Source organism: Rhineura floridana, chromosome 12, assembly GCF_030035675.1.
Source record: "Rhineura floridana isolate rRhiFlo1 chromosome 12, rRhiFlo1.hap2, whole genome shotgun sequence".
In the NCBI taxonomy this organism is placed as follows: domain Eukaryota; kingdom Metazoa; phylum Chordata; class Lepidosauria; order Squamata; family Rhineuridae; genus Rhineura; species Rhineura floridana.
Genome location: NC_084491.1, coordinates 25,000,240 through 25,014,187, shown reverse-complemented (window position 1 = coordinate 25,014,187; position 13,948 = coordinate 25,000,240). Strand labels below are relative to the sequence as shown.

At 41.6% G+C, this 13,948-nt stretch overlaps 1 protein-coding gene across 1 annotated transcript in view; it reads right to left on the bottom strand.

Annotated features, from left to right (window-relative positions):
- Nucleotides 1–13,948, bottom strand: part of NUDCD3 (NudC domain containing 3) — a 65,196-nt gene that overhangs the window by 22,591 nt on the left and 28,657 nt on the right. The window contains exon 3 of the mRNA XM_061592724.1: nucleotides 6,094–6,226. Within this exon, the coding sequence (XP_061448708.1) occupies nucleotides 6,094–6,226 (133 nt within the window). The remainder of the gene's footprint in view (nucleotides 1–6,093; nucleotides 6,227–13,948) is intronic.

The following is a 13,948-nucleotide window of genomic DNA, read 5'->3' as shown; positions in this document are numbered from 1 at the left end:
TCTGCCTTTCTAGTCCTAAAGATGGGGACACAGGGATGTGGGGTGAGGAAACAGACTGACTCTGTTGAGCCATTCCCTCAGATCTGGTCTTCACCTTGAAACAACAACAACAAAAAAGGCTTTACAAGCAGAGAGAGTTTGCATTAGATCAGCTTGCATGCTTTCCCAGACTTTTTCCAGAGTTTGGCATTGAGATTCTCACTTGAAATGTTCAAGTATTATCATTACTTAGGTGACTTTTAGTGACTCATCTTCTCAAAGTTGGAAGTAAACAGAGGTGGAAATTACTTTAGTAAGTAACTGTGTCATAACTCAGTAGAAAGATGGAAAGAACTAAAAACAAAAAGGGACACTTTTGGCAGGCAATTGTCTAGAGCAGATTCTAGTCTTAGAAGAAGTGAATACCTTGTGCAACAAGACACAGCCAAGCAGGGAATGGAAAAATTGTTATTAGTCCAGAACATACAAGAAATACATAAACTAAAAAGGTTGGTGTGTACCTGCAAAGCAAATGGATGTCAAAAGGAGCTGCTCCTTGCAACAGTTTCCTCTAAGGCTGCTGCATTTCACAATTTTATAGGTGATTAATCTAACTAATCAATTATTTTAACTGATTAATCTGTTTTAGCCAAAAGATTGGTTGTTGTTTTTTAAATGCATTTAAATGTTTTTAGGTTTTAAACATTTTGGGTTTTTTAGTAGCATTTTTAAAAAAACCAAAGAGAACACAAGGATAATTTTAAAAGAGAATTCTGTAAAGCCCTGGAAAATGGAAGAGATATTGGAGGGGAAATGGGCTATAGGGCAGAATTTATCATTTTATTGCATTTTGCTTAAGGTGCTCAATTTTTATTTCACCGGGCACGGTCATGAACAAAGCTCCTTCTAGAAAGGCAGCTGATAAAAGTTAATAAAAGAGTTGTGGACCAGTGCTCATGGGGAATGAAGGGGCAAGAAGGCTCCACTCTGACCAAAGGAAGTTCTGCTTATCAGAACCCTGGAACAAAATTTTACCTGCCAGTGACAATAGTTCTGCTGCTGTCATAAGGACTAGAAACTTGCCATTTTGCAGCTGCACAGAATATGCACAGCCCTGCAACTATATTGGATCAAACACCACCAGAAGAAAGGAATCTTTCTATCAGATTATCAGGCTACACAGAAGTTTGGTCACGTGAGAGGCTGCACACGTTGCTGGTGTGCTCGGCATGACACAACTGTTTCAGGGCAGGTCTTCACATTCAAAACACAGTTCCTTGACTTTCTTATCACTGCTATACTAATTCTGATGCTCATAATCACCAAACAACAATAGCGGACTTACAAAAGTGTTATACACAGAACACACTGTTATTCTACTAAAATTTATACCTCCTTTTTGTGTGCTATTGAGACTATGTATACTCAGACGATGAAGAGTCCAGGACTCCAACAAATTAATCTCAACAGGGAAAAGTAAAAACACGCACACAGGTTTGACATACACGGAGCTCACAGTTTCCTCAGTTGGGCAATTATTTGCTGAGCAGACCCATAGAGTGAAGCAGAACAGAGTTGCAGTCTTTTTTAGCCCCCTCACAAATTAGTGCCATTCACGAGGCACATCTGGAGGAGGGAAGCAAACACGGCTGTGTTTAAAAAAACCAAAAGAATAAAAACTTGAGATTCTGGTTGTTCTATAGGTATCACTTTGGTTGCAAGCAACAAGTTAGAAACATTTAAGGATATACTTTAGCTGTGCAGGGGGCAGAGCACTACTTTCAAAATGCAGGACCAGATGTTCAAGCTTCAGTTGAGATAATTCCATGGGCCTTGCAGAGCTCAGAAATTAAGCTCAATACTGTTGTTCTATTACTTATGTGAATTCTCAGAAACAGTCTTTACATCCTCCAACAACCCATGTACAATTATGGAGAAGGGTCTTGGGGCTGAGACCCATATAAGCTGGTCTCTTCACTTACTTTTCACAACTTTTCTTGAGGTATCCCACAGGAGATAGCTTGCATATGGCAAGGGGAGGAAAGGGGGTGCAAGGGGGGAAACGGGGGGATAGGGTTACTTGTTCTGTATGTACTGTTACTTACCTCTTTGAAAAATTAATAACATATTTTTAAAAAAGGAAATTAAGCCCAATACTGACTTGGCTTTCAGCCTCAATTTCTTCTCAGAAATGTACACACAAACACCTACTGAAAGCATAGAAACAAGTCAATAAAATACTCTCCCCCTCCCCTAATGAAAAGTGCATGCGTGCTGTAAACAAGAGGCCTATTTTCTTCTACTTTCAAGCTTTTACAGAAGTTGGGACAACAGGATAGGGTTAAAATTAACGAGGAAAACCCATTACCTGTTGCTGTACATTTACAAGGAAACCAAGTCAAGGGGCCGACAATGAACGAAATAAAATGATGTCAAAACAATTTAAGTGTGTGTATTAGTAAAAAAGAATAAAATCATGTTAAATAAATGTTGGTGTATTAGTAAAAAGAACAGTGTTGACTAGTTTTGTTTCATAATTACAAAGATTAGCCTTTCTTAAGTGAAATTGGGTTACTGTCTGGCAGATGGATTTATATTCAGGGACAGAGAAAATAAAATAAGATAGAAAATAACACAAAGTGACTTCATCGGTTATCAAACTGTGGCTTTCAGAGACAGTAGGCGTACTCCCTGCTCATACTAGGCTGCTCATTAAAAAAAGGACGGGGGTGAAAAATAAAAGCACAAGCCACCTCTGATTTATTGATTCCCACTTTTCTCTAAGTTAACTGAACCCTACTTGTCTTGCCTAGGCCCTTCTGGGCTCTTTAAAGAAAAACATTCTTTATACAATGCATAACTAATTTATGGAGCTTTCTGTCGCAACAAATGGGAATGGTCAATGGCTTACATTGCTTTAAATGCGAATTTACGGAGGCCAGGCCCTATCAATAGCTGTTGCCTAGGACAGCTTAGTAAAGCCTACATATTCAGAGGCAGCCTGCCACTGGATGGGGGACAAACAACTATTGAAAGCTTTGAAGCATCTAGTTGGTCACTGTGGGAAACAGATGCTGGTGTAGACCAATCTGACCCAGAAGGGTTCCTCTCTATGTTTTTCAACGAACAATAAGAGGGCCTGTTCACACATAATACTGTTACGTCCATGAGCTACGGGTTCATGCACTCCCCCTTCCACTCTGCTCCTCCAGCAGAATTGCAAGGAGATTCAAAGTGTTTGCTTCCATTTTCAGCTACCTATGGTTACACATTATGTCCTGAAAAATGTGGTTTGTGTTAACTATGGTTTAGGACACTAACCAATGCCATTATTCACATGTGAAGGTGGTTCATTTCCCTAAACCACACTTAACCATAATCACAGTTTGTCCAGGTTTGGACATAATGAGCAGCTGGAGTTAGCTAAAAGCAGAAGTGAAAGCTTCTGATTTCCTCATTGTGGCTATGCCAGAAGAGGACAAAGCACTTGATAGCACTAAATCATGGTTTAGTGTTACATGTGAACTCAGCTGATGTGTCTGTATTTAATGTAACCTGATGCAAGAACCAAGGAGAGGGGGAGAGGGGGGAAAAAAATGTAGGTTGATTCATAATAGGTGCATGCAAAGGTTTAAATGGAGAAAAAATGCATATAACTAGCCAGTAACACTGCAAGTCCACAGCAGGGAGACAAGTTTGTACTTTATTGTACCCCCTATTGTTCTTCAACATCCAAGCCTACATTCTGAGATTTGGCTTTGTTGTAAGAATTAACAAACAAGTTCTGTTTTGCGCTTCCTTGGCTGGCTTCCCCAATTGCTATGCTATCAGCTCTTACCCCTAGGTCTGTACAGTCAGTGTCAACTAATGCTTCTGTAACAACAGGACTATTCTGACATGACACAAAGCTGTGTAGGTTGAAGCTGATGTACAAAACTATGTGTGCTCCATTCAGCTGCTCTGGAGGGGAAGAAAAACAAGCCATTTTCTAGATGTAACACACACACAAAATCACTCCTCCCCCCTTGCTTCTTTTAACAGCTTCACTGATAGCAGGAAGTAAAAATAAGCTTTCCCTCTAACCACTTCAGTCAGCACGTCTGTGTACATCTCTTCAACCTCCCCCTCAGTAATAGGGCTGCAGCAGAAAACTGCCTCTCAGATGGACAAGATAAATTACATCATTCTTCTGTCCATAAAAATATTATATATCTCAACAGAAACAAAACAGAGTATGGAGAAAAATGGTAGGGAGTTATTGATACCCCCTCCCAAGGAGAAAATTAAATAAGGAGGCATGTCTGACTCAAGATCTCATCAAACTCTAGTCCAGGGGTAGCCAACAGAGTGCCGTCCAGATGTTGTAGACTACAATTCCCATAATCCCCAACCATTTGCTATGCTTGCGGGGGCTGACAGGTGTTGTAATACAAAACATCTGGAAAGTACAAGGTTGGCTACCTCTGCTCTAGTCCACCTTTTTTTGTGTGAGCCACTGACCCAGGAAAGTCACATGGAGCTAAATATATGCCTGTTTTTGCTACATGCTTCAGCAGCAGATACTATTCCTGCTTAAATTCATCCTGCAAACACCCTCGGCTTGCAGAAGCAGCGGATTCCCCAGCAAGCAACAATAAAAAATACTTCACACTCCACAAGGAAAGAGTCCCAGGGCACACAGCAGAAAAGGAATCCTGGAAAATAACATCTGCCAAAAAAATCCAGCTTGACATCAATGGGGCTGTTCACCCAATAATGGTTCGGAGCTTATCTCAGATCAACAATGCTGAGGTGATAATCGCTGCAAAAGAATTCTTTGCTGATTATGTTGGGCCCTTTAAAGGCCACTGTGGTTTTATATGGAACTGACAACCACCCATCAGAGATGGTAATTCTGCTGTTGCTTACACAACTATTTTTCCTTGGATAAAAGTAGAGAATCAGGACCTGGCTAAGACAGTAGTCACATCCACATCATACATTTAAAGCACATGGCTTCCCCCAGAGAATTCAGGGAACTGTAGTTTGTTAAGGATGCTGAGAATTGTCGTTCTGTGAGGGGTAAACTACAGTTTCTAGGATTCTTTGGTGGAAGCCATGTGCTTCACATATATGGTATGGATGTATCCACTGACTTTCAATTCACTTTACACATTCAAGGAATGGCAAATCTGAGTGAACAAGTCAGAAACAAAAATAAGCTCTTGGGTAGTCCAGATTCTTGAGTAGTTCAATTAACCCAGGAAATGTAATGTTTATGGGCGCAGACAAAAATGGCAGGCGGTCATGAAGGAAGCCTCCCTCATTCTGTTTTGAGACTACTGCAAACTACAGACTAGGGCTTTTTCATTTTGCGTAGCAACATCCTTTCCTCCCACCTTTCTCTCCCCCCCCCCGGCTTCTGTCAACATCTGGCCTGCTGAAGAGTTCTTATCAATTCTAAAAACTGCTTTCTTCTTTGTGAAGTGGTTCTAAAAAAAGGTGTTATCCTATTGTTACTTTCGGAACGTAGGGAAGCTGCCTTTTACTAAGGTAGACTATTTGTCCATCTATCCCAGTATTCTCACTGCCGACTGGCAGTGGTTCTCTCCAGGGTCTTAGGCACAGGGAAGTCTTTCCTATCACCTGCTGCCTGGTCCTTCTAACTGGCAATGCTAGAAATTGATGCTCTGCTTGAAGAGCATTTGTTGTACTACTCAGCAATGGTCCCTCCTTTACTGTTGAATCTCTGAGTTAGTTTACTTAGGTGCAAGTCTATTTTGCATAATTGTGCAGACAAGGCAGGGGAGGGAGACAAGGAACATGCAAAATATTCTGCTGATTAGAAGCAGAGCCCTGAGGAGCCTGGTTAAGTATCTGCGAAGACCATGCAGAGCAAGGAGTATCCTGTTAGAGCTATCTTCTACAGGCCTCCCAGCAACATTGAAGGATAATGTCTGCATGCTGCCGCAGTTGAAAGGCAATTTGGTGTGGCCCTCTGGTGGATGGCTCAAGACAACTACAGTGCAAAGCATGTTTGTGCTGTCACAGACCAGCATCACTTTCATGTAGGCAAAATATTAGGGGAGCTTCTCACTCACAAATAGACTACCCAACAACTGGTGTTCTCATTACCTGCCTGCCTTTTAGAATGTGCTTGGGCACCGGCACTTTAATTTCCAGGTCACTGTAGTCTTGGGACCAGGAGTAATTCTCTCGCACCGCTCCATTGTAACTGTCAGGATTTGACTGGAACAGCTCCTGTTTCCTGAGGGAAGAGAGCAAGAGGCTGGCTGTCAAAATGGATGAGCATAAGAAGAGCCAAAGACCAAAAAAGTCAAGCAAGCAAACAGGAGAACACCAAGCTAAAGCAGAAAGCTGCTAGGCCCACTACATCCGCCCAACAAGAGCTCCAGCAGCCTCAGTGGGCCAGCCCACATGACTTCACATCCTCCCGAGGATACCCTTCTCACTGCTATAGGTAACAGGGAAAACAGCATGGGACACGTTCTGTTCCTTCTCTCTCTCTCTCTCTCTCTCTCTCTCTCTCTCATATACACACACTTTGGCTGTGTACATACCAAACATTTAAAACACCCACCCCAAGAATCCTGGGAACTGTAGTTTACCCCTCACAGGGCTACAATTCCCAGCACACTTAAACTACCGTTTCCAGGATTCTTTTGGGGGGAGGAGTTGGTTTGCATGAACTTTAAGTATATGGTTGTACAAAGCCACATACTGCCAATATTTGCCTTGCATTTTCCATCATGCTGTTTTGGCAGATTTCCTAGGTTAAAGTGAGGAGTGCCAACTATTGTGCCATTAATAGCATTTGTATTAAAATGACCTGCATGGCTTTTACACTGGGCTAAGACCAGAAGTCACCCTTCCCTCACTGAAAGTCACAACCAGAGAAAGCTCCAGTGCCAGAAAGGAGGCATTGTCACTATTTTGGAGAGTGCTGTGACTCATATCATGGCACTCAATCACACTAAATACCTCCCTCCCCACTCAGTTCTGTCTAGCTTAGGATAGCCTTCAGACAAAAGAAAAAGGTTAAAAATAGACAAAGCAAAAGGGCAGCTGTGGTCAGTCACGGTAAGGTGGGAAAACAACAAGAGGCAAAAAGCTTTAAAATTAGGGACAGGACAATGGAGGACAGCAAGTGGCGCTAACTTTGTACATTTTATTACATTTTTTAAAATGACAACTAGATTTACCTCTACTATTTGAATTTGCTGAACAGAGCGACATATGAACCACTGCGATAGAAGATCAGAACGGAATGGCAGACACTCGATGCTGCCCTTTCCAAGTCATTGGAAAGTAGAGGCACATACTCCTTGGCCCGGGGCCACTCAGTGCCAGGATACAGAAGCAGTCTCAGTTTTCACAGAACAAGCCTCTTCTCTTCTCTCTCTGCGCCCTTCCCCCCACTTCCACAGGTTAAGAAGAAGGTATCCCAACAATGGCTCTAAGCGAGAGAGCATTTGGACAGGCAGTGAAACAACAGAAGACAAGCCTTGTTTTCTCTTCTGTTGCTTCACACATAGCTGCCGGACCAAGTCAGACCCTTGGCCCATCTAGCTCAGTACTGCATACACTGACTGGCAGAGGTTTTGCAGGGTTTCAGACAGGGTTCTCTCCCAGCCCTACCTGGAGATGCCAGGAATGGAACCTGGGCCCTTCTACATGCAAAACAGATGCTCTGCCCCTGAGCTACAGCCCTTCAGAACACTGCTACAAATCTCACATGAAGTCTCACGAAATATCATGTGTTTAGAAAATTTATGGTGCAATCTTACACAACATCTATTCAGACGCAAGTCCCACTAAGATGAATGAGGCTTACTCACAGGACAGTGCGTACAGGATTACACTCTCAGAATCCACACACGCACACCAAACTGGAAAGGTGTTTTTCAACAGCAGCACATTGTGCTGTGAGAAAAGATTCTTCAGGAGGAAAAAGAAAAGGGTAACTAAACAATCAGATAAGAACACAAGAAGAGCCATGTCTGATCAGACCAAAGGCCTACTTGACATTCTGTTTCCCACATGGCTAAACAGGTGTGTTAAGCAGGACATGAGGGCAATAGCCCTCTCCTACTATCGGTTCCCACAGCAAGTGGGGAAAATTCAGGCTTGGAGCCTCTGATCCTGAAGGTAGCCATTGATAGTCTTACCTCTCCCTCCCTGAATTTGTCTAGTCTCCCTTTAAAGCCATCTATGGTGGACATTACTACATCTTGCAGCAAATGTCACAGTTTTAACTATTATTTTATTACATTTCTAACTTGCCTTCCCCTCAAGGAAAAATTCCTCTCCCTCTCCTCTCTATTTTATCCCCACAACAATCCTGTGAGGTAGGTTACCTTGAGAGATTGTGACTGACCTAGGGCCACTCAGTAAATTTCACAGGATCTGAACCCAGTGCTCCCCAGTCCTAGTCCAACATGCTGATCACAACATCGTCTCTGTATATGAAGCAGTACTTCTGTCCTCCTTGCATCTCCCACTATTCAGCTTCGCAGATGACCGGGGGTTCTAGTAGTGGTGTAATGGTTAGACTGTTGGACTATGACCTGGTAGACAAGGGTTCAAATCCCCACGCAGCCATGAAGCTTACTGGGTGACCTTAGGCCAATTAGTATCTCTCCGCCTACCTCACAGGGTTGTTGTGAGGATAAAATGGGTAGGATAGAACAATGTACCCCCTCTTGAGCTCCTTGGGAGGGAAAAGGTGATATATAAATGTAATAAATAATTAATAAATATTTATTCATGTTCTCCACACCATGCATAAACGTATACACCTCTATCATATCCCCTCTTATTCACCTTTTTTCTAAAGTAAATAGACCCCAAAATTGTAACCTCGTAGGGGAACTGCTCCACACCCCTGAACATCTTGGTTGTCCTATTCCATACCTTTTCTAGCTCTACAACATCCACCTTGGACATCATCACCGTATATGTAAGAGAACCATAAGACAGAGAACCAACTCACAGCTTTGTTGGGGGCAGCCTGAGATGTTTCTGCCACTCCAGGCGCCTGCACCTCTCTGTATTTTCAGTGGATTTTATAATCACTGTTTTTTAATAATGTTATTTGTTATTTATTTAATTTTTGTAAATTGTATTGTTTTATTGATGTATTTCTATATTTGTCTTTTTCTTGTAAGCTGCCTTGAGGGCCTTTTGGTCACAAGGTGGGGTATAAATAAACTATAACAACAACAACAACAATATGTAAAGTTAGGTTTTTTTCTCATATACAAGAGTTTCAGTTCACCAAAAATCCCTAACTAAATATGTAATCCACTTACTAGAGGAAAGCTCCCTTAACTCAGAAAAACTCAGGAAAAACAGGAAAAATGTGCTTATGCACATTTCACATGAAAAAAGCAGGGTTTTCCCTTTGTCTCTTTCTATAGAGTGATACAGGTATCTGTTTTAATGCCAGTTCTAAAACCTGAAATCCAAGATTCCAGTCTAGCTGTAGTAGAAAATGTTTTTTTAAAACCCTGTATTTATATTCTACCTTCCTTCCATGGAACTCTAAGTGGCACAGACAAGGGTCCTGGCTGGTATCTCATCCAGGGGCTGACCAAACCCAGATCACATGCTTAGCTGCTGCGTCATGTACTCTCGCATCATTCCCTGGAACTAGAAGAACTGTGGGAATATCAGAAACATTAAATGGGACACAGCTATTCCTGGCTCTGTAAGGAGGACAGAGCAGATTGTACTTCAAGCACTGTTACTCTGTATTTAAGGTGGAATAGACTCCAACAAATTGGAAACACTCGATGAACTGACAGTGATTAGCAAATTATGGGTAAAAATTCTACTCCAAAAAAGTCTCACACTCCAGATCAAACCTCTGATTGTAAAACCGAGATGCAAAAAGTAGTAGGAGAGGCAGAAACAGACAAATGTAATAATGACCAACTACCTCAAAATGACTGGCTGGCAGCAAGTAAAGGAGATCTAAATTCAGATGGTCACAAGATTACTAGAAAAAATAAGCAACTGTGTTTTGGGATATTAAGTCTTGAACTAGAGGAGGAATGACTCTTGATTCAATCCTAAACAGGTCAAAATCTGGTGTTAAGATGTGAGCACTATTGGAATGCTTGGAAATAGTGGCCACAGGACCATTAACATTCAATACATATAGAATATTGCCCAAGAAGTCCAACACGGTCTTAGTTTCCCAGGATATTTATTTTATGAGAAAAGGGAAACTGGATGGCTGATTGACTGAATTTACGCCCCACATTTCTTCAATAAACCACCCAAGGTGGCAAATAATAAAATAAGGCTAATTTTATGCAGCTATCCATGGCAACTCTACCAAACATAGGATATGTTTGGTAAACAGATTCATTTCTCCAAATCTTAAGGAGAATCAATAAATCATTGCTACATATTCATCTGGAAACTGTTGGCCTCCCTCTACAATATAGTCTGGAGACTAAAATCTTTTCAGAAAACTTGGGAACATCCTTCAAACCACTATAAAAAAGGCTTAAAAGCATATTAGGGTTTTTTTAAGGAACAATTAGGATGCCAGCATGGTTAAATGGCAGAATCAAGGAGGTTAAAAAATAAAAAGGCAAGGCAGGTTCCTTTAAGAAGTGGAATGCTTGTCCAAATAAAGAAAATGGAGTGTGAGGGGAGAGAACCAAGTAAACCAGATGTAATGCTACAATAAAGCAAGCCAAAGAGGAAAGCAAGAAAAAACTAATAAAAACAATTAAACATAACAATTAAAATATGCATTACAAGCTAGAAGCCAACCAGAGAGGCAGTATGGTTATTACATGGCATTTACGTAAAAACAGTACTAAGGAAAAATTAATTTTAAGAACAAAACTCCAAGGGTCTGTATAAGCAAGTGAACAGTTTTCATAACGGTGGGAAATAAATCACAGGGCTTCTTTTCCCACATCTACTGCAGGGATTTGTATTGGGACTGACTTTATTTAACTTATTCCCAGGGGCCAAGGGGAGAGTATGAACACTTGACCCAGTTGCCCAGAGCTATATAGGGGGACCCAGCCTGGGTGACAAGCCTATTACCATGAGTGGAAGAACGTGATTAAATTGTAGTTCATGCTTAAGGATGCTTATGAAAACTTATTTCCCTGTAGGTATAGATATATGGAGTGCCCAGATCTTATGAGATTTGGTGGAGGTAATCAAATAACATTCTGAACTGTGGGCTACCGGCTAAGGCCCTCTTCTAGTCTACAGGGTACAGGAAAATCTACAGGCTTGTAGTATGAGAGGACGGAAAGAGAAAATGTGTGTGTGTCCATTTAACATACTTTATTCAAGAACTACAAGTCCCAGAATTCCTGCTAGCATTTCCTATGCAAAGAAAAGCTGAGCTAGCAGGGTGTAGCAAGACAACTGGCAACAGGAGAGAGGAACAAGAACCTTAATAATCAGGGATACAGAAGTCCACGGAGAGTAGGAGCCAGGCCTGCCAGAAGGATTTACAGAATATATGTCTGCAGATAAATTCGATCTCTGGACTCCAGGAAGAATAGAAAAACCAACACAACTAGATCCCAGAGGCAGACAGCAGTGTCTAACAGGCATTGGTCACTTATGTATAATACACATACCGTACATATCATGTTTAGCTATAAATATAAACCAGGCATGGAACTTAAATAAAGCCACCTAAAGAAGCTCACACGCACCAATCAATTCTCTAATTCTTGAGAATAAGCATGGGGGAGGGGACCCTATGTTACAAGTCTGTACTGGGCCCAGGGAAATTGTGTTTAGGCAGTGCTTACTCCAAAAATGATCTGAATTCAGGACTGAACAGCAGGGTAGTGAAGTTGCAGGCAACATCAGTTTGTTCAGGATGGTGGAATCCCAAGCAGATAGTAAATACCTCCAAAAACATCTGTCCAAACTGAGTGACTGGGCAACAGAATGACAGATGGAAATCACGGGTGATGCTGGATTCTGTCAGAGAGAAGGTCAGGTCTCCTGCTCTCATGGTGTATTCACTCTAGCTGCCCAATTTCTCCGCTTTTAATAGTTTGGTAGAAATATCTGCTGATATTTCAGCACATTCTTAAACTGCAAGGTTTTTTTTGCCTATTAGTGAATTTCTCTGCTTTTTAATCCAGGAGGTAAGAAATGGGATCCTGTGTAAGTTTGCTGAGAATGGATTTATCATTTGCATGCTTATTGAGTTCAATAGGATTTACTCCCATCCAATCATGCTTAGGATAGGTGAAACTGACCATGGGGGAGGAGGAGAAGGGGAATGGAGGGAGAGGGGGAAGGAAAGGAGGAGAAGGGAAGGAGGATAGGGGAGGGGCAAGAGTACCATGTTACTGTGGAATCTTGCTAGCACGAGAGCAGAGTACAGGTGCAAACTCTTACTCGGCTTTGCTACAGTAAAATCCAGTCTGGCAGATCACCCCATTCTCTTCCTAGCTCAGAGACAGTGCAGCAATATTGCCCTCGCTGGCATCCAGACTGAGGGATAAGGACTGACCCATGCAATGCAATTTCATCTGGGAAAGGACAAAAATGGGAGAACTAGAAGGCTTGAATTGGAAAGGTATGCTGATGGCTAGCAACATTTTGTTTTAGTTTCGAAACAGGTTCTGAAATGGAGCAAAGATAAGGAGGGTGCCAAAACAGACTTTACAAAAGTTCTCTCATTGGATCTCTATTTCCATGGAGACAGTTGTTATGGCAGCAGAGAACAAACCTGGCTGATTCCAGCTTCCTAAAATGCCTAGAGACTACAGGAGCCAAAAGGGCTAGAGGACAAATAGAACAGAAAAGCAGGGGGAAGCTATCAGATTTACAATACTCTCTCTTTCCTGGTAAGTATAATGGATTTCAGGAGGATAAACTGACTAATACTCTTTAAAGCCTGGATGACTTTGAGAAGCTTCATCTAACGTTGAACACAACAGTCTGTCTCCTGACAAGTCATCAGGAGCACATGGCGCCCACAATGGGCCTTCACCATCTGCCAGCACTCTCTGTAGATGTTCAGGCATAGCTTATCGTTGCTGGTTTTGACCCATAAACCCCCTCCAAAGGCCCTAAAATGTTATTTTCTAATGCAGAGAAGACAAAATAGGCATGCCCTTTCACTATGAAATTCAAAGTCAGAATTACTCTAATTGGTTTATCCAACATTAGATCTAATGTCTTTCACCAAATTCAAAGGCTTGGATTAGAAGGATTCCTAGTTTCCACAGTGGGAGGTTACGGAGAAAGGAGAGATTAACATTGTTTGCACCTAGAAGCTGATGGATCCTGTTAATTTCCAGAATGTCCTTGAGGGATATTATGCCAATGCCTCCAGCTATTCTGTCAAATGCCAGGACTCTCTCTGGAGTAGGGAAATGGCTTGGTAAACTGACATGTTCATCCCTGTGGGTCTCAGTCCAAGTTACCTGTTGGTTTACTGAAGGATGATAGGAGATGAAGCAGCAAGGTCTGTAAGAGTGGAGGAAGACTAATCTGAAATTCAAACAAAGTGGTCAACTAGATTTTTAGCTGATGAATTGGTGAAGGCCCAATGTAATCAGAGCGTGGCCGATTATCAAATGTATAAGGGTACATTTCATGTAAGGCTGTTTTTGGCCCTGGTATGTTACCATAACAGAGAATGAAATAAATACATTATTAAAGATTGTCCTCTTTTGTTTATTAAATTGTAAACTTTCCTTACACTTCCTTCAGTATATCAAAAAAAAATCTATATTGAGGCTTTGATAGCAAATTTGTTTAAAAAGTAATTAGTTTAAAACACATGATCAATGAAAATAAAGTCTTTATTTAATTCAGTCCCTTTTAGAGCCCATTTAAAAGGCCTATTCCATGCAGTGATGGCAGAGCAATTGTACACCCTAGCAACAGTGCAGTGCCATCCAACAGAGCTATTTTATATGGTTAAGGACTTCACCAGATCTCCAGGGGAAGGCTGTTG